General features: G+C 43.6%; 1 protein-coding gene across 1 annotated transcript in view; it reads right to left on the bottom strand.

The window, feature by feature from the left end:
- ALK (ALK receptor tyrosine kinase) overlaps window positions 1–21072 on the bottom strand; it is a 383537-nt gene that overhangs the window by 20614 nt on the left and 341851 nt on the right. Inside the window, exons 11-20 of the mRNA XM_054397449.1 lie at window positions 17902–18093; window positions 12858–13008; window positions 8443–8574; window positions 7682–7826; window positions 6656–6838; window positions 5099–5197; window positions 4091–4243; window positions 3019–3029; window positions 2342–2435; window positions 422–608 (exon numbers count right to left, since the gene is read on the bottom strand). Of these exons, the coding sequence (XP_054253424.1) occupies window positions 422–608; window positions 2342–2435; window positions 3019–3029; window positions 4091–4243; window positions 5099–5197; window positions 6656–6838; window positions 7682–7826; window positions 8443–8574; window positions 12858–13008; window positions 17902–18093 (1347 nt within the window). The remainder of the gene's footprint in view (window positions 1–421; window positions 609–2341; window positions 2436–3018; window positions 3030–4090; window positions 4244–5098; window positions 5198–6655; window positions 6839–7681; window positions 7827–8442; window positions 8575–12857; window positions 13009–17901; window positions 18094–21072) is intronic.

The following is a 21072-nucleotide window of genomic DNA, read 5'->3' on the forward strand; positions in this document are numbered from 1 at the left end:
GCTTTTATATTTCAGGTTGTCATTGTATTTACTAAAGATCCCACCCAAGACTTTAAAAGCGCCTCCTACAAGCCTCAGCCTTCCCAGCATTTCATCAGTTAATACTGCAGACAGGCCATTCAATTGCACAGTCTGCAGAAGATGTGTCTAAATTATTGGTGAGGACTCTTCAGTTCCTGTTATAATCCCAGAAGATTAATGCTGCATCTGTAAAAGGTCAAGGAGACTGTCAAAGTCTAGTCCCCTCCACACAAGCCTAACTGTTGCAGCTTCACATCTATCTTATGAAAAGGAATATGAGTCTAGGAGTGCATGGGGATTTGTACATGCCTGCACAAAGATGTGAGCTCACATCTGTGGGAGAGAGCCAGCATACCTCAGTCTATTGTGTGAAGAATGAGGAAGGCAAAGGTGAATTTACCGGATGAGGGAGATGTTTTTTCGAGGCACCTCTTTGAGGTCACTAATGGATGTGGTCTTCCCCGCAAAGCAGTAGTTGGGATTGTAGTCTGTCATGATGGTGGAGGTACGCAGCTTGCTGAGTTTGTATTCTGGGCTCTGCAATTCCATCTGCATGGCTTGCAGCTCCTGGTGCTTCCTACGATATACTAAACACAGAGAACACAGTAAACCAGAGACGAAGATTGACTTTGGAACAGGACAGCAGCCATGCAGCACAACTCGCTGGGATTCCCTGTGTGGCCGAATTTCAGTCAGTCAAACTGTCACCTTTCTGTATGTCAAACAATTACAGACAGAAAATGGAATCTGAAATTATCCAGGAACCTTTGATTTACACATCTGATGAAGAAGCAGGCTTGCTCGTGAACTGTTTAGAAGAAGAAAAATAAATTTCACCTGCAGAGATCTCAGGTTTCACAGTTCTGGGGGTTTTGTTTGCTTCTATTTAGTTTAACTGGAACTTTCAAGTATGAATCCAGCTCCAGACCTGAGGGAGTCAGGGTATAATCAACTTTCCTCAAGTGCCTAAAATCTGAAATGAATCACTGCATCATATTGTTCAAAATGGATAAACTGTTACCTCAGAACAACAAACACACTCCAGGTTAAATCAGCTCATCTTGCAAAACTTCTCCTGTTTCTAAACAACAGAGCTAGACCAAATTTGAACCCAGTGCTATAGCAGCATTAAATTCTTTGAACCACTTCACTGATACCTCTAAAAGGTCAGTAGAAATCAGACTTTGAAAGACGACAGTTCTGTGACTGTTCCTTCCAATAGTGACAGGTACTGCAGGATTACTTTTTCAAAGCAAGATACCAGTCATGAGCAGGTTAAATCACCATTACCCTTACTATTGATTTCTGTGGCAGCTGGATTGGAGCCAGAGACTATGATGGTGATAGCTATTGCATCTTCTCCAGCAGATGTTGCTCAGGGGAAGAATTTAAGGGGTAAACATGCTCTCACAAAGGCAGATGGGTGCAATGACCTATCCACAAACCTCTCCTGTCCTCCATTTTCCTCCTCATTGCTTTTGGTTTGATTTTTCAAAATCACTGCTCTTCCCTGAGATGGCAATGATAGGCTAGTTGGATGGAAAGAGGATTACTCTTCCACTCCCTGAGAAGTAATTAGTAATTTTAAAGGGCTACTGTCAGGCCAGATATCATAAGTGCAGGACCATGTGTGTGCAGCTGATAACTCCTGAAAGTCTTAAAACTGAAACAGCTGTGCGAATCTAATTTAATAGTTGTCATTTGCTGCTCTGGCTCTATCCTTCCTCCAGACTATACACAGTGTGGACAAAGAAAGGTGGTAGGGCTGTGGTTTGAATCCCTGGCTGCTTTTCGTCAATTCAGATCTATTCTGCTTGCTATCGAATGCAGGTGAGCAATTGTTTAAAATAAGAAAATGGAAGGGTACAGCAAACCTTTCAGAATGTCAAATACAGAGGCCAAGAATGCCCACTTCCTTGTTAAGCAGCAGTTTGTAAAAGCGGGACTTCTGTGAGAATTCAAAGCTTAAATGGCATATATTAAGAAGCTAAACCTGCACACAGGCACACAAACAAAGCAGCTTGCTTGTAGGCATTAAGCACCAAAAAAGTCTCACAAAACCACTGTCAGCTGTGTTCTGGCAGCTTTATAACACAAGCAATAATGTCTCTTCTGAGATGCAGCCAGAAACTGAAAACTCAAATTGGGCACTGTGGTTAGAAACAGCTACTGAAATCTGAAGTTAAGGGGTGTGTGTGGGAATGTGTCATTAAACACAGTGGGAGCTAAAAACCTGATTCCTTTTGCCTCCCAGGGCCTAATTATCCCTGGCTCAGGTCCAGCCCTCATATGAAAATACCTTTTGCAGAGGAACACTCACCTATCATGATTCCTGAAAAAGCCAAAATTAAAGCAGCCACCAATGCTGAAGTCACTACAGACAAGACCAGGGAGAGAGGGAGATGAACCACTGGCTCAGCTGTAACAGAGGCAGGAGAAGAAGGAATTACATGTTTGAAAGGGTCTTCCAGAAGCCACTTTATTCAAGACAGATTTTTTGGCTCTTCCTTTTATTTACTCATCTGCTGCTCCTAAAGTGTAGGAGCAACCTCTGGCATGATGAGTTCTCAGGATCTATGACCTCTAATACCTTATTGTTTCACTTTGCTCAATTAACACCAAGCCAATAAAAACAGATGGTTTGCTATCAATGAATTAACATGTGCACTCCCTGGGTATAAAAACAAGACCATAAAAACCAGGGGCAGGAGGTTGGGGAGGTGGAAAGAACATTACATTGGTGAGGTTAAAGTGCTGCTATCAATGCCAAATCACAGCAAAAGCAGGAGGAGGACTGCCATACATTGTCTCCTAAAGGCATCTAACCCAGACAGAAAAAGCTAGTAACAGTAAGTGCAGTACAAAGTATTGCATAGCATTCAGTGACCATCTTGTACTTCATCCTGGCAAAGTGACCATCCTTCTTACCATGGGAATGGTAAAAATACAGAACAGTTTTCCTGTGCCAGTGACAAAGCTGAGAAAAGAATCCCAAACTCCTGGAGTCACTTGCTCTAACTGCTGGGCAAGAAGATGAAGAAAACTTAGTAATGAGCTCTGAGCAAGTGCAGGTACTGCCCTTAGTTTTCCTCAAAGATTTCTCATGCAGAATTTTTTACAGATTCTGCACCTACACCTTCTGTGTCCAAATCCAAAGGATTTGGCTCTGGTGAGACCTCACCTGGAGTACTCTGGAGCCCTCAATACAGAAAGGACATGGACCTAATGGAGTAAGTCCACAAAAATATCAGGGGGTTGGAGCACCTCTGCTATGAGAAGAGGTTGAGGGAGCTGGGGTTGTTCAGCCTGGAAAAGAGAAGGCTCTGGGGAGACCTAATAGCAGCCTTACAGCACCTGAAGGGGACCTACAGGAAGGCTGGAAAGGGACTGTTTCCAAAGGCCTGCAGTGGTAGAATGAGGGACAATAGTTTGAAATTAGAGGAGATTTAGATTGGATGTTAGGAAAAAATCTTTACTGTGAGGGTGGTTGAGCACTGGAACTGGTTGCCCAGAGAGGTGGTTGAGGCCCCATCCCTGGAGATATTCAAGGTGAGGCTCAACAGGGCTCTGGGTGACCTGATCTAGCTGAGGATGCCCTTGCTCACTGCAGGGGGGATTGGACTAGATGACCTTTAGAGGTCCCTATCAACCCAGGTGATTCTATGGTCCTCTCCTCCCCCTTGCATGTTATTTTGATTCTTAAGAGGACTGCCCTTGGAACTTAAGTTTAGCTAGAAAATTTCTTCAGTGAGCAAGCTGTCATGATTTCAGAGCAGAATGCTGAACACCTGTGTGACCAGGAGCACAACTTCAGTCTCCTTGGTGCTGCACAGTGTGGCAAACACATAGGGTAAGGTAAGGCAAGGCAGCAGCACTGCTCTGTGCAGGTGTAGGTATCCTAGCAAAGTTACTCTGCAGCATGTACCAACAGGAAAGGAGGTAACATGCAACAGAAGCCAGTTTTAAGGCGCCACTTGAAGAAAATGCTTTCAGGATGTCTTCCAGTCAAAACTAGAGATTTTTGCCTGCACTTTCACATGCTAGCAGCCTCCCCCCCACATGCACTTACCTATGCAGGACACACCATCCTCAGCCAACTCTGTGCCTGGCTCACAAAAGCAAATGACTTTTTGAGTCTCAAGATCAACACGGCACTCGTCCATCTCACAGTGACTGCAGTTAAGATGCAGCCTAATATCCACCTCTCCGTGCCCCTCAGTCACTAGGGAGTGGATGAAAGAAGCTAAGTTAATAACTGTAAAGATCATTCATGTAAGTCCCTTGGGCACTGACAGAAACAGAGGACATGGTTGTCATGGATGCCAGATGTGGCAGGGTGGGGTGCAGCTAGGAAACCAATTTCTCCCCACCTTCTGTAGCTGAGAAAATAACACCCAGCTAAACTAGCCCCACTGCAGCTGAGAGGCACCCCACAGTCTATGGGACTCACTTTTTATTTCCTGGCCTTTATTCCCTCTGAGATCAAACCTTGCAATCTTTTCAAACCTTCTGGCTCTTCTAAAGCAAACTTTGGTTTTGGGCAAATAGAGATTTTCTGTGTTTTCTGAACACATTGCAAACATATTCTAGATACGGACTTCTGGGCAAACACAGGCTAGAGTGGCAGTATTTATCACTCCCACAGATTGCTGGGCAACACTAAGTGGTTTTCTATGGAAACTTCCTGGGCCAACAAGGATACTTTGCTGAGGGATGCTCTAAGGGACACATTTGTTAGTGAGTGGTCAGTTGCCTTGTCTGCTTCTTCCCTGAATGGTTTGAACTATGAGGTTCTGTTACCACCTTCCCTGGCCAAAATTATTCTAGAGGCTGGTAGACTATATTGTTGGTAGACTATATTGTTTTCCAATAGCCTTGATGTTCTCTCCACCTGCTTTCTTCCTACTACTTCTGTTTGTTCTCCATTGTTGAATTATCTTTATCATTCCTGTCTTTCTGCCTCCTCATGTTCATGATGACACTAAGCTGTACCCAAGGGCTTGTAAAGTGTCCTACAGATGCAAACTGGTCTTAACATGAAAAAACCCACTAGAAGACTTCTGACCAATGTGAATACCTTTAAGTGCTGGAGTGTATAAAGTACCAATTGGATTAATAAAGGACACACCATCCTCCCCATCCATCTCTGGGTCATTGTCCATTGCAGCATTGCCACCTACATCAAACCAGAAGTTACCTTAACAGAGTGAGGCTCATTTGCACTAAAGTACAGGTAAGCATTGCAACATGCATGACTTCAGCATATTTAGGGAGGCATACAAATGAGAAGAGAGAAGAAATCAAAATATTTCAGGTAGAGGGAACACTTAGCAAGTTGTGGCATGAACCACTGTTTTTTAATCTCTAGAACTTCAATTTAAACAGCAGCATCTTACAGCAATTTCTGAGCTCTGTTTTTAGACTGTTATAAACTAAGGCAAAAACTTAATGTTTAAAGCATTTGGATGCTGTGAAACATGTAAGCCCTCCCTAAAGTGATGCAGCCAAGAGACTGGAGAGCTAAGTTTAGCACTCTTGCTGATTAAGCTATATACTGTGCCAACAGAGGGAATGGATAATCTGATGTCCTTCCTCTCTTTTGTACCATGAAGGCAGGGTGGTCCACCAGGAGTGGGGACTGAAGGAATTTATGAGTTGCTCATTTGTGCTTGGGCACAGAGAACATATCAGGAGCAAAATATAAGAACATAGAAGCAGCACAGTATGGGCCATATATTTTGTACTGCAAGCATGCAAAAGCTCCCCCACCCCAAACTGGCTTTTCCCCTAAGACCATCTTCAGTGAAATTAAAATTAAGTCATGGGAGGCATTCTGTTGGAAAAAAGAAGCATTACACAACAACATTGTACACAACATGCACTTCATCATTTAAACTCATTACTCCCGCTCAGGATTTCCAGTCTCTCACATACTTGACTTAAGCTGTGGAGAACCAGGAGTTAAAAAGTCCACCACAGTGCAGACAGCTGAAGAAACTCTGTGGTCCAGAGGATTATTGCTCAGTAGAGATCTTGAATCTGGACCACACCAGTTGTAATTAACATAATGCCATCTGACAGCTGTCCCGAGGCCCACAGCACATTCAATCAGCTTCCTGTTGACTGAAGTCAACATCACTGTTGTTACTAAGAGGGGTCCTGGCTGGCAGCCTGAGCCTCTGCCCCCAGGGACCACCTGTTCAGGACCAAGACTCACCCACAGCAGGGCAGGGTAGAAGAAGAAGCTGTGTTTTTCCCCTGGCATAAAGCCTGTCTGCCAGCCCCTGGGACCCAAGTCCTCAAAACACAGGTCTTGGCAGTGGGAGCACATAGCCTGTGGCTCCTTCTTCTTCAGCACTACAACCCAGACCTGGAAGGCTCAAGAACCACAGCAGGATCTTGAGGGCACATTTTTTTTCAGAATGCAAAGCCAGGATTACAGCTGAAGGACTGACACCTGGCTGCTTGCTCAAACACTAAATGCCATACATTCATCTAGTGCTAAAAAGGCAACACACAGACATACTGGTACATCACAGTCATATGCTAGCTACAGAGAATTAGCTATCAGTGTTTTGCTGATGGTTAGCACTAAAGGAGGGGAAGGGACACCTTGAACATGAAGCCACTTTACCTATATATCCTCCGCCTCCTCCACCTGAGGAGCACCCCCCTCCACCCCCTCCGAAACCCCCTCTTGTCTCCCACCCCCACTTCTTCATGGCCTGGGGGCAGGATCTTCCTCCAGTAGCACCTTCCAGCAAGGATTTTCCTGACCACAGGAAGGAAGTGTTATCATTCCAGCCACCTCCACCACCTGCAGTTAAAAGAAGAGAAAAGACCCAGGTAAAGGTTGGTTATTTTTGTGTCAAAACCACTGCAGGGATCTGAAGAACAAGCACTCCTTCAAAGCACCTCAGCTGAAAGTCAGGATCTCACACCTTGGTTAGAGGAGGGGAATGTGCTTGCTACACAGTGCTATAGTGACCTTTCTGTAGGGCTTTAGACAGTGTTAATCACCCGCACCTCTTTTCTCCTGCCAAATAAGGACAAGGATTTTCCATGGAAAAGGCAAAAAGATATCTCTGCCTACTCCCTACCCACTGGTTTCTGGCTTACAAAGCTTTACACTTTGCAAAAGAACTTTGCAAAAAGTCCTTTTGAAACAAAAAGAAGTTGGTTCTGGAGTGAAACAAAAGGAATTTAGTGAAAGGGACATGGAAACATGTCCCAGCCCTGCCCTAAATAGAACACACTCACCAGTGACTCACTTTCATCTCTGCTGGATGTTCAGTCCAAGGTCTCTTTCTGCATAAGACAGAGAAACTGTGAGTATGTCTACACAGCATGAAGCAGTGCAGGGAGCAGGGTGGCTGCATTGGTGCTGCAAGCCACCACATCAAAAATCAAACAGCTTTGCTTATCAGAGATTCTTTGCTATTCCTGGAGAATAGTGCCATTGCTATGGTTGCACCATCTCAAATGCCCTTATATGGTCAAGTATCCTGCACTGTTGATACATGCTATATGCAGCTGTTAGACTTCCATGTTCCTCCTCAACTGAGTTTTCACGAGTTTCACCTCACCTCCTTGTGAGGAAGAATCTGGGATAACCACATATTCACAAAAGTTCTCCTAAAAAAAAAATAAAGTTCCTTACCTGCAGCTCCTGAATTTCCATTCAACCCTGGGACAGAGGAGTCATTCTCCAGTCTTTCTGGGTGAAATGTGTCTGTTTTGGCCCTGTAGGCCCTTCCACCACCTCCTGCTGCAATTATCAAGGGGACTGGTTCTCCATTCTCCATCTTGACAAATTCAGAAATAAAGGCAATGTTCAAACTGAGTGAGACATAAATGGAAGTTCAACCACATGCTAATTACTGCGTGTCACATTAAGCACACATCTGGGACTGCTCCAAATCACCATGGATAGAATATTAGGGGTTGGAAGAGACCTCTGGACATCATCAAGTCCAACCTCCCTGTTAAAGATCACCTAGAGTAGGTGAACACAGGAACACATCCAGGTGGCATACAAGCTATCCTCAACTTTTCTTGTTGCACTGCATAGGCCAAAAGTGCAGCAGAAGTCTAATGTTCTACCATGATGGATTTGAATAAAGTCCTGGGGAATTTGCTCTTTGCTGTAGAACTATGGTTCAGCATCTCAGCTTGCACTGGAAAAAAAACCTGAGTTCAACCTGTTATGTTTGCAAAGGAACTTCCAAGCCACTGAAACCGGTGTGGTCACAGCAGTTCTGCTCACTGGAGCTATCAACTGGAAATGAAGGATAGCTGGAGCTCACTTTGTGGACCTTTCACCAGGTATGTATAAAGGGTCCTCAGATATTTCAGGCTCCAGATCTGGAGCAAGTGGCAGGATGTTCATGCTGAAGGTGCACGGGGACTAGGTTTCCATACCTTAAATATGTAAGTTGCACCTCCCCCGCCTCCACCTCCTCCTGCCCACTCATTGACGCTTCTGTTCACACGTATCTCTTCTTCAATCACATTGTTTTCTCCAATGCAGACTTTCTGTATGACATCATTAGTCTGGAAACAGAAGAAGACCAGGTCTGAATTCTGGTAAGAAATGTCCAAGTCCTTGTACATATACAGGCCTTGTGGACATTTGACCCTCCCAAACCGATAAATTGTCCTTCAGCGAAACTGCACAAGCAGGAACAAGTCAATGCTCTTCTAGAAGGATCTTGCTTTTTGCTTTAACCTTTGCCAGAAGAATTTGTTGCCATTTTAATGGAATTATTTTGAAGCAAGCTCAGTGCTGGCATCTATTACCACATAAAACAGCTCCATAAACTTCTAAGATACAAGACGTAGCAGAATTTACTGCAAATACTTCCCAGCATTTGTGGGAATTAACTATGTGTATTTCACAAGTGGGACAAAGCAGTAACCCAGCAGTGATGTGACTTGCTCCATCTCACACAACAGCCAAATAGTGAGGGAACATAAAGATAACCCGAGTTACTTTACTCTTTTTCCAGTGCCCCATTGATTTGGGCCAGGCAGCCAACATGTATCTAAGCCAGACCTAAGGTGTGTTGGTGGCTCACACAGATGTACCAGAGATAGCTCTAACCTAGGTAGTCATAGCATGGGGAGCAGTAATCTGCACAGCACAGAGTAGCTTTTTAGTGTTTATCTAGACTTCCAAGCAAGTTTTGATGTTGATCTGATGCTTACACAGCAGCAGCAATTACAGAACCACAGAATGTTAGGGGCCGGAAGGGACCTCAAAAGATCATCCAGTCCAACCTCCCTGCCTGAGCAGGAGCACCTAGAGCAGATCACACAGGAACACATCCAGGCAGGTTTTGAATATCTCCAGAGAGAAGGACTCCACACCCTGCCCTAGAGAGTCTGTTCCAGTGTTCTGTCAGCCTCACAGTGAAAAAAAAAATTTCTTATGTTTCCATGGAACTTCCTATGCCTCAGCTTCCACCCATTGCCCCTTGTCCTGTCACTGGGCATCACTGAGCAGAGCCACGCTCCATCCTCTTGGTACTCACCCTTGACATCTTTATAAACATGAATGAGATCACCCCTCAGTCTTCTCTTCTCCAAGCTAAAGAGCCCCATCTCCCTCAGTCTCTCCTCAGACAAGAAGATATTCCATTCCCCTGATAATTTTTGTGGCTCTGCACTGGCCTTTTTCAAGCAGTTCCCTGAGGTCCTTCTTGAACTGAGGGGCCCAGAACAGGACACAATATTCCAGATGTGGCCTCATTAAGGCAGAGTAGAGGGGGAGGAAAATCTCTCTCAAACCTACTAACACACCCCTTCTAATCCACCCCAGAATGGCATTGGCCTTCTTGGCCAGAAGAGCACTATGCTTACTGTAATTACCAGTTCTAGCTAGTTCCAACACCACAAAACTAGCTGCAATCCCAACTTTGATTACAACATTGACTTGATGTTAAAGAAAATACCTCACTAAAAAGCCTCCATACTTGCTATTTAGTATTCCACCATGTCTAATGAGCCTTCTGTATTAGGCAAATCATAGGATTCACCAGCTGATTTCAAACACAACATTCAGCCATCACTTATAAATATTTCTAGATTATGACCTAAGGGAGGCAATTTGATTTTAAATTGTAGCACTAGAGTGCATGTCAAGCAGGTCTCTGCTGTATTCACAAGTAGCAATTTTTTTGCTACAAATTATTTTTATACATTTTTTTAAATACAAAAATTTTATACAAATTTGTATACAAGTAATTTCACAGAATCACAGAATTATTGAGGCTGGAATACACCTCTGAGATCATTAAGTCCAGCCTATGACCTAACACCACCACATCGACTAGACCATGTCACAAAGTGCCACATCCAATCTTTCCTTAAACACCTCCAGGGACAGCAACTTCACCACCTCCCTGGGCAGTCCATTCCATTGTCTAATTACCCTTTCTGTGAGGAAGTGCTTCCTAACATCCAACCTAAACCTCCCCTGGCACAGCTTCAGGCCATGCCCTCTTGTCCTGTCACAAGGTGCCTAGGTGAAGAGCCCAACCACCACCTTACTACAACTTCCCTTCAGGTAGTTGTAGAGTGCAATAAGGTCCCCCCTGAGTCTCCTCTTCTCCAGGCTAGGCAACCCCAGCTCCCTCAGCATCTCCTCGTAAGACTTTCCCTCCAGCCCCCTCACCAGACTTGTTCCTCTCCTCTGGACCTGCTCCAGCACCTCAAGATCCTTCCTGCAGTGAGTGGCCCAGAGCTGCACACAGTGCTTGAGGTGAGGCCTCACCAGTGCTGAGTACAGGGCAGAATTCCATCCCTGCTCCTGCTGGCCACACTATTCCTGATCCAGGCCAGGATGCCATTGGCCTTCCATGCCAGCGGGCACACTGCTGGCTCATGTCCAGCTGCTGTCACCCAGCACCCCCAGGTCCCTCTCAGCTGGGCTGCTCTCCAGCCACTCATCCCCCAGTCTGTAGTGCTGCATGGGGTTATTGTGGCCAAAGTGCAGGACCCTGCACTCGGTCTTCTTAAATCTCATCCTGTTGGCCTCAGCATATTGACCCAGCCTGTCCAGGACTGTCTGAAATGTCCTCCTACCTTCCAGCAGGTCATTGTGGCTAAAGTGCAGGACCCTGCACCTGGTCTTGTTAAACCTCATCCTGTTGGCCTCAGTCAATGGACCCAGCCTGTCCAGGACTCTTGGAAGTGTTTTCCTACTTCCCAGCATATTGACACTCCACCCCAACTTGGTGTCATCCATGAATTTCCTATTCGTTTCATCTCACCAACACTATCCTGCTGTGCACACTGAACTCACCAAGTCAAATCAGTTTAAAGCAAAAAAAGCACTAAGAGTTGTTATATTAGGACTGAAACTTGTGCTTCCTTCTGCTTTATACATCTGCTTTTTCTTTTAGAAGAGGAACTTGCTAAAAGCATCCTGAAGTTTCAAATTATTCTGTTGGCCACAAAAAGTGTTCTAGGTTGTGCCAGAGAATGAATGGCATCCATTTTGTATGTGCAAACTTGCTTTCCCTCTAATTGATTTGGAGTTGGGTGGGGATGATTAATAAAATGACAAAGTCAATGACCCAAAAGAACCACTAGATTACCATTGAATAAAAAAATCCTTCATGGCTAAGACATAACTGATTACAATTCAATCTAGTAAAAGTCCCTTTTACAAGTCAATGCAATCTCTTTGCCTCAATGCAAGAATTACATTAGCACTCAATAAATTCTCACTAAGATTACAGTGACCTGCAATTTAATGAGTCCATATATTACACTCAGCAGGAATGTCCTAGTCACAGACATTAGATGGAAGTTTGAGTTATGGCATTTCTCATTTCAAAGAAGCTTCCTATTAATGGTTTGTTTGTAGATATGTATAATTTCAGCTTTAACATTGTTTACTTCAGCACCCAGCCTTGAGAACCACATCCTTCAGCCTTTCTCTGCTGTAACAGACTGCTAAGCTTTCATCTCTTGGATTCCAGCCATTAACAGTTGGGAAATGCCCAGTATGTAAATGTCCAGCTCAAACCTGGAGGTGGAATTTCATCAGATAATGCTTAGTTTCCTCCATAAGAATGTCCTATGTCCTCATCCTCCAAAGAATACTAAGTATCATGCCTGCAATGGTGGAAGTTGCACCTTTCTGTCAAGGCATTTACAGCAACAACTGGTTCGTAACACAAAAATCAGGACTGATCCAGCAGCCATGAATTTGTCTCTCCAATTCTCATAGAGATAATAACCAAACAGGCCTTAGGAGTGAATTAGTAACAGAAAAATCAGGACTGATCCAGCTTCCATGAATTTGTCTCTCCCATTCTCATAGAGATAATAACCAAACAGGCCTTGTGAGTGAGTTAGTAACAGAAAAATCAGGACTGATCCAGCTGCCATGAATTTGTGTCTCTCATTCCCATAGAGAGAATAACCAAACAGGCCTTGTCAGCTGGGTGTCTCTGGAGTTGCAGAGTACTCTGACAATATGGCAGGGCTGGGCTCAACAGCAAAGGCAAAGCCCTGTGAAGTCAGCCTTGAAGAAAGCAGGCAGGGTTGTCTTTTCTCTCTGAAAACTCACACAGATGCTTTGAGATATGCAGCTCAGACAGAAGCCTGTCAAGCATTATCATTAGCGTCTGAATGTTGAAGAGAAAGCAAGCACAATGATGTGCTACTTCATCTTTCCACACTCATTCCCTCCCAGTAAAACAGTAGCTACCCCTTGAACCACATAACCCAATCTCCTTCAAGGACAACATTTTTCCCTGTGAACAGACAAAAGTCTGTGGATTTGTAGAAAGGATTTAGGCAAAACAGAAAGGACAATCACTTACACTAGGACAAGCATCTTCTCCTTGCTGTCCCACCAAGATATACAAAGTATCATCCTTCTGGAGGTCAAAAATTCCCAGCACAGACACGCCGTGGGACCGCACCATGGTGTTCTTCCCTCCTTTCCCACCAGCTGCTCCATAGCCTGAGATGCTGAAGGAAAAAGAAAACAAGAGCCTGGCATCCAGATTTCCCAGACAGATGGAATGTAGTACAAACCACATCTGCACTCCTGAACTGCACACAGCATCACAGGGCCATGCCCTGAAGACCTGACACTCTAAGGAAATCTAAACCAAAATCTTGAACATTGAAGTTCTCTGCTCTACATGGACCTATGAACTTGGGTAGCTACAAAGCAGCTTTTTCCATATTGATTCTTGGGCAAATACTCTCTGAGGACAGGGTGAGCAGTAGGGTAGTTTCAGACTTCAATAGAGACAATATATCTTGTTGCCCAGAAGGCATAGCCTTGAAAAGTTTTCAGCAAGGAAGAGAAAGAATAGAAGCAGGAGAACTGGTGAGGAGAGCACACATGGCTAAAGAGAATGTTAAGCACAAGATTGACAGGAAGAGATCTGAGAAAGCAGACAACAGAGCAGATGGGAAACAGTTGTTCTATTTCCAGGGCCAGAGGAATATGGAAGAGTAGATGGACAGGACATGACCTGCAGTAAATAAGGAAGGCAGAAGTCCCCTGGCTAAACTGACAGTCATCACAACCATCTCACTCAGGAGTGGCTAGGTTGCACACACAGGCTGCTGCACTCTCAATTAAGGCTCTGGGACTTCTATTTCAAGCAGTCAAGATTCAGAAGTCCTTACTGCTGGTGACAATGATGTACCCAAAGATTTAGCTGCTCCCTTCTTCCTAAGGACATAAACAATTGACAGCCTTGAAGCAGCTTTTATCACAGGATTTCAAAGCACTTTAAAAAAACAGTGATAAGCCACACATCTCTGCCTCCCACCCATTGATTCTAGGATATGTGCTCTACTTTAATTCCTCCTTTCCTCTAGCCATGGTTGGTGTTTGCCCAGGACATTCCAGCACACAGCCTTTGAGAAGAACAAATCAGCATTGCTCATCATGCCTGAGCACCCTGAACACGTTGAGCAGCCAGCTCTCTTTCAGCCAGCAACTTGATTAGCATCAGGAACAATTAGATACTGCTCTGAGGCAGACAGCATGAAGAAGTTCTGATGTCAAAGTAACTATGGAGCATCAAGTGCCTCATAAAGCACATTAGAACCTTGCAGTGTGACATGATTATGTTCATGCCACTGCTGATAACCAAAGCAATCATTCCTTAGTAAGGCTGCACTGGAGCCAGCAGAAAAAGTGATGGACACAGCACTGGGCTACCCTTAACAGATGCTGCATGAATCTGCAGACTGAGTTGATTTGCTGTAGAATTTTGTAATGGCTAATCAGGTGCACTATCAGGCCCAGCAAGCTGGCAGGGCTCATCAGCTGCCATTAGGGGCCATATTTTTCTGTGTGTGAACAGATTTTGCACACAAGCAATGATGTCAGGAAGTTTTGGAAGATCCATTTTGGCCTCATTCAAACACTGCAGACAAACGAACACCAGCAGATTCAGGTGACAGTCATGCTCTGTTCAAAGTGGGTGCCACTATTTAAACAGATGGGTTCTCTTGACTTCAGGATTCAACAGGATCACTTTTCCTTTCTTTTACAGAAGTAATTCATTAACCATTTTGGTCCTAAAGAAAGATTCAGATGAGCCTGAGTAAATATAACCAGAACACAGAATACTTTTCAATGTCTTCCTCTTTTACTGTGACACTTGTGAGGAACTGAGAAAGAAACTTGCATCTTCAGGAAGGATCAGGATGATCAGAGTGCACAGCCAGGGCTAGAGGAAAAAAAATTCCACCTCCAGGCAGACAGGTAATGGAAACACTGGAGTTAATTTTGAGAAGATAAGAAAATGCACTACCTAGACTGGCCAGATTAGGAGGACACTTGTTTGCATTCCACTGTGCCACATTCTTGTGCTATCTTACAAGAAGGAACCAGGGGAAAGAGAGGACAATGGAAGCGTCCTTCCATAAATAGAGCACTCAGCAGAACAGATCAAAGACTCCTTCTTTAAGTATGGAAAGATTTCAGATAATGGATGGTAATATGTAATTTCTTACAGTTCACTTCTCTCATATTTCATCACAAGCCTAGAGATAGGATAATGAGACCTTCTGAATGCTTAGAAGGAAATATGAAAGAAAAAAATATTCTTTTATATTGCCTAACTTTATTGTTGTACAACATGCAGTCGTGCAGGAACAAACCAGATGACTTTGTCCATATCAGCATTGAAGCATGTGGGAATCCAGACTTCAAGTGAAACCATCTAGAGTGTGTGGTAGCCTACCCAGACCTTCACAGATGCTGGGGTTTTCTGGGTGTGCTTAGCCTCTGCTAGCAGAGTTCTGTGCAAAGTTGAGCTTTCTGCCTTTGCCTTTTAACAAGGCCTCATGTTCACACAACCTGCATCCTTCTTATCCAGATATCAGGAATGTAACTCTACATGACACAGCGCAAAACACGCTGATAGGGCATAGCAACAGATTTCTTAAGAGCCCAGTAATCAGCTGGAGGACTTTATCTCTAGGTCAAGTATTTTGGAGATGGCTATCAGGCTGACTTATAGGACTCGGTGCAGCAGGCCTGCAGGGGACAGATAAATACAGGCAGTGGGGCCAGATACTGGTAAGCCCTAGAATTGATACTGCAACATGACATTTTCCTAAGGCTATGCTGTACTGGAGGACCCTGCTGCCCCTTCAGTAGCTCAGAATCAGGAAGACGTCAAGTTAATTTAAGCCCACAATTGCCTCCTTTCCTCAGGCTATGAATTCTCTAGTATAGCCTTAAGAGGTGCAGAAGAGAATGTCATCCATTTATATATAGGTTACCAATGACATTAACCATCTATCATCTATGCAGAACCTAAAAATCTGTTAGGTCATTTATAGGACTTAAACAGGTAGGTCTTCCCTGTAGGACCTGTACTTTGTACTGTGTAGGAAAAAACAGCTTACACTTGCACTGGAATTCTGGCTGTTCTTGGGCTGTGATATTAAAGAAATGACAATGCTGTAAGTTTATGGCATCTTTTCTTTTAAACTACACTTTATAACCATATTGACTGAATGCCAGTCCTGAAAAAAATCCTATTTGCCTCTGGCAACTCATTTTTGATAGCTGAGTAAAATATCGTTAATGAGGGTTTCTTTTTCATTACCATCAATCTTTGTGGTAATAGGGACTCAGGAAGAACTTGCAACTAGCATAGCATGCCCAGTTTCTCAAAACTACTCTGTGATAGACTTCTGTAGGGACTGACATCGACGTTGATGTTCTTTTTCAAGAACAACAACAAAAAGAAAAAATAAAAAAGAAAAAAGGAAAAAGGAAAAAAAGGGAGAAGAAGGAAGAAAAAGAAAAAGGAAAAAAGAAAAAAGGAAAAAAGAGAAGAAAAGGAAAAAGAACAAAGAGAAAGGAGAAAGGAGAAAGGAGAAAGGAGAAAATAAGAAAAGAAAAAGAAAGAAGAAAGAAGGAAGAAAAAAGGAAAAAGATAAAATGAAAGGTGTCAGTAAATTTTAACCAAAATTTGTTCAAAGCCTTCAGTGGGATATCCTGCTTTGAAATCTGTGATATCATCATTAGATTAAACAGGGAATGTTGCATTAAAATACACCACTAGACAGTCATTGATTCAAACAGACATTTCTGCTTACAAACTGCTGCATGTAATGGCTTGGTGGTACCATTCAGAAACAATGAACTAAACTCCAATTGTATTTTTTTCCCCAAGCAAAAGCAAAAAGAAAAAAAAGATTGTTAAAAATCTGATTAAGCAGCACTGAACTGTATCTGATCATCCCCCTTTGAAAATAACTCCGCAGAGGGACTGAAGTGTGAGGACCCTCAGTATCATAAAGCCTCAACATGTCAGTGGCTGGCTTCCAAAAATCAATTCTACAGTGGTAAGCCAGGCTTACAGGCTCAATTTACCATGTCTAGATCTAAAGAGTCAAGATGCTGGGCACAGCTTGATGCAAACTGTCCCATAAGAAATGCTGATAGACAATTGTGCTACCTGTATCTGCTGGACAGTGAGAAATTGTGCCTTATATATCAAGTAGAGTGAGAAAAAACTCATTCCTCCCTCTACTCAGCACTGGTGAGGCCACACCTCAAATACTGGGTTCAGTTTTGGGCCCCTCACTACATGAAAGAAATTGAGATGCCAGAGCAGGTTTAGAGAAGGGCAACAAAGCTGGAGAAGGGTCTTGAACACAAGATCTATGAGGAATGGATGAGAGGGCTGGGGCTGTTCAGCGTGGAGAAAAGGAGGCTGAGGGGGAGACCTCATCCCCCTTTACAACCGCCTGAAAGGAGGTTGGACTGAGGTGGGGATTGGTTTCTTCTCACATGCAATAAGTGACAGGACAAGAGGAAACAGCCTCAAGTTGTGTCAGTGGTGGGTCAGGTTGGATATTAGGAATCATTTCTTCACAGATAGGGTTATCAAGGTGTTGAAAAGACATGTGGATGTGATGCTGAGGCACATGGTTTAGTGGTAGTGGCTTAGCAGTGGTTGTGAGACTGGGAACTCTAGGTGAGTGGCTGGACTTGATGATCACAAAGCTCTCTTCCAACCTTGACAGTTCTGTGTTTCTATGATTCATTCTGATCTCATGTCCCTTTGTCTGGGGAGGTCAAAAGGCTCGATTTTCAGTTACTTGCAGAGCTCTCACAACCTGTAACTGTGTAGGCTAAAGATACCTCTGCCTTAGCTATGTGTTTCTCTCTCTTTGATCAAAGAGTTGCATCTTCCAGACAAGAAATCTGTCACTGGAAAGACTGGAAGTCACAGCATTAGGGAGAAATAAAACCCATGTAGATCTGGCCAAGCATCTGAATATAATACTTCCTGTATGCCTAGAATGTATCTGCAGCTTCGAGAAGTTTTGAACCTAAAGTTATGCAATAACAATTGGAAAAAGTTTCCTTACCTGTATGTGTTGGTTGCTGGTACTCTCCAGATCTGAATGCCTTGGAGAATGCCTTCAGCTCCTACAAGCACACTGAGGTTGGAGTTCCTGTAGGCATCGTTGCATTGGCTCTGTGTAGGGCCATAGGGTCCACTGGCACCACATGTTGTGAATAACCAGTGATCTGAAATGAGGACATACACAAAGCATGACCTGAACAGCCAAGGATCAAGAAGCTCTTCTACTCCTTATTCACTCTCACTGGCTTTAGCCAGAACAAATAGTCTCCAAATTTTTTTCAAAGGACTCACAGTGCTGTGTACCTCAATACTGGACCACTTTTCACCTACATCTCCTGAAAGCTATCATAACTATGAACATAGCTCTCTTTTTGCTAATGCTTAAAAAGCCAAAGATCACAAGGTAGACTAAAATGCAACACAGACCACCCAGTTTTGGGCTTTGCTCTCTGGGCTGGCAGAATGCACACTTACAACCTCAAGACTGGTGCAGTTTAGCTTTTTCAGATTCTGCAGATGTATTTCATATGGGAAAGAAGCTGTTAATTATATAAACCCCTGTAAATACAACATCATTTCTGTGATTAAAACATAACAATACCCTAATTGTATTTTGAATAATTAAGTGCTCACAAGAGATTGAAGCTAGCCTTCAGAAGGCAAAACACCTGACTGAGGCTTGTAAAAGCAAGCATTCAGCTCTGCATGTTCTAGGCTGGGTGCAAATCAATGCATCTCTACTACAGTCATTTTCATCAGTGGGAAGTACTAAGTCCTGTACAAGAAGATTTCTACACCAAGGCTTTGCTAATTTGCGCTAATCCAATCTGCAAAAGTTTAAATACATGATGCTGAAAACATCATCCCTTTCTTTAAAGATTCATTATTAGGGCCAGCATATTTGTAAGACCACAATGCTCTTGTAAAACTCGCTCTGATATATTAGCTGGGATAACAGGAAATGGATCATATGTAATCAAAACTAAGATCTAGAAGGTAAATGAGTGGACTAGGTGCATATTACATGATTTACCATCCATACTTAATAACAAGCCAATATAGTCAATGTAATCTGGTTTGGTGGCCAAGGAAATGGATGGCATCCTGGCTTGCAAGCAGGAATAGTGTGGCCAGCAGGTCCCCCTCTACTTGGCACTTGTGAGGCCACACCTTGAGTACCGAGTTCAGTTTTGGGCCCCTCATTATATGAAGGACATTGAGGTGCTGGAGCATGTCCAGTGATGGGCAACAAAGCTGGTGAAGGGCCATGAACACAAGTTGTGTGAGGAACAGCTTAGGGAACTGGGATTGTTTAGTCTTCAGAAGAGGAGGCTGAGGGGAGACCTCATCACCCTCTGTATCTACCCCAAAGAAGGCTGGAGTCAGGTAGAGGTCAGTCTCTTCTCTCGTGCAACAAGTGACAGGACAAGAGGAAACAGCCTCAAGTGGTGCCAGGGGAGATTCAGGTTGGATATTAGGAACAATTTCTTCACAGAAAGGGTTCTCAGGCATCGGAACAGGCTGCCCAGGTGGAGTCACCATTCCTGGAGGTGTTTATAAAACACACAGGTGTGGTGCTGAGGGATATGGTTTAGTGATAGTGGCTTAGCAGCAGTGGTGGAACTGGGAGCCCTAGGCAAGTGGTTGGACTTGATGACCTCAAAGATCTCTTCCAACCTCAACACGATTCTAATAAACTCTGGTAGGTAATTCTGCTGCTATTAAAAATCAAAGATTTGAGATACATCGAAAGAATGTTATTTCTACAAGCAAATGTTGGGCCAGCCAGTTGCCAGCCCTCTCTGTGGTCCTCCCAAAGAGCACAACTTTCCCCCCAGCTTCCACTAATGCAATACAACACAGCCTGAACAACAGTACAGACTCTTTCAGCAATGGCACTAATTAGCTTAGACAAAGCATTAGTTTGATTAGTTCTTGGAATTCAGACCTATTGTCTAAGGAGGTCTGGTCTGGAAATGATGGTCTGCCTGTGTCTGGATGAGAGATGCCTGCAGTTCTATCATTGCTGTTACTGGAGGGGTTCACATACCAGAAATACAAGGAAAAACATTTGTTTAGCCAGGCACAAGTTCTGAATTAACCTTTCACAATTAATTCCAAAGTTGACCTAATTTTCTTCTTACAAAAAAGTTTAATTCATGTCCTGTATTGCCTGTACTAGATGATCCTGCTTTGACAGAGGGGTTGGGCTTGATGATCTGCAGAGATCCCTTCCAACCCCTACTGTTGCACCTTTAGCAAACAGCATCTGGTGTTGCTGTTACAGAAAAGCTGGGGTTTTTCCTTAACTGAACAGTTACTTGATGCATTAAAACTGTAACAGCTGAAAACTGCAGCATTTGCTAAAGGTAAAAGAGAAATACTAACTAAAAAAAGTGTCAGTGACTGCTTTAGGTACTGCTGTAGTGGAAACAAATGCTGTGGAATGAAGAAAGGGTGGGCTGAAGGGCTCTGGGGAACCTAGTCTAGTTGAGGATGCCCCTGCTGACTGCAGAGGGGGGTGGACTAGATGACCTTTGGTGGTCCCTTCCAACCCAGAGCATTCTATGATTCTACTATTCTATGATTCTGTGAAATGTAGCAATAATTTGGCAGGACATAAAGAAATGAAGTGGCTGCTGTTTTTGAAAAACCTTCACAATACCAGCTTGGCTATTCCAAGCAGCGTTGCAAAATGATTACTTAAAGAAAGCTTCCTAATCCAAGTACTTCTGAGGGAATAATCACTCCCTTCTTACAGCAAAATCTACACCAAACTCCCCTGTAATGGTCCTCTAGAGATTTTGCTACTGTTATGTGCTTTATAGGGATACTTATATATTTATTTTACTTATTTCTCCAATCCTTCTGCAATGGGTGGCATGAGTCTTCAAATTGGTATATAGAAAATGGAGGAATTCCTCTCTCCTCCTTTGCCTCCAATGCAGCCCCAAAAATCTGAAGATCCATAGGTAAGAGGGCAAAAGCACCTAAGAAATCAAGTTCTCAGTGTTTCTAAAGCAAAACCACAATCATGAAATGCTAGGGGTTGGAAGGGATCTCCAGAGATCCCTTCAGTCCAACCACTCTGCAAAGCAGGACCACTTAGGGCAGGTCACACAGGAACACATCCATGTGGGTTTTGAAGATCTCTAGAGAAGAAGACTTCACA

The sequence above is a fragment of the Indicator indicator genome, chromosome 2, assembly GCF_027791375.1.
Source record: "Indicator indicator isolate 239-I01 chromosome 2, UM_Iind_1.1, whole genome shotgun sequence".
In the NCBI taxonomy this organism is placed as follows: domain Eukaryota; kingdom Metazoa; phylum Chordata; class Aves; order Piciformes; family Indicatoridae; genus Indicator; species Indicator indicator.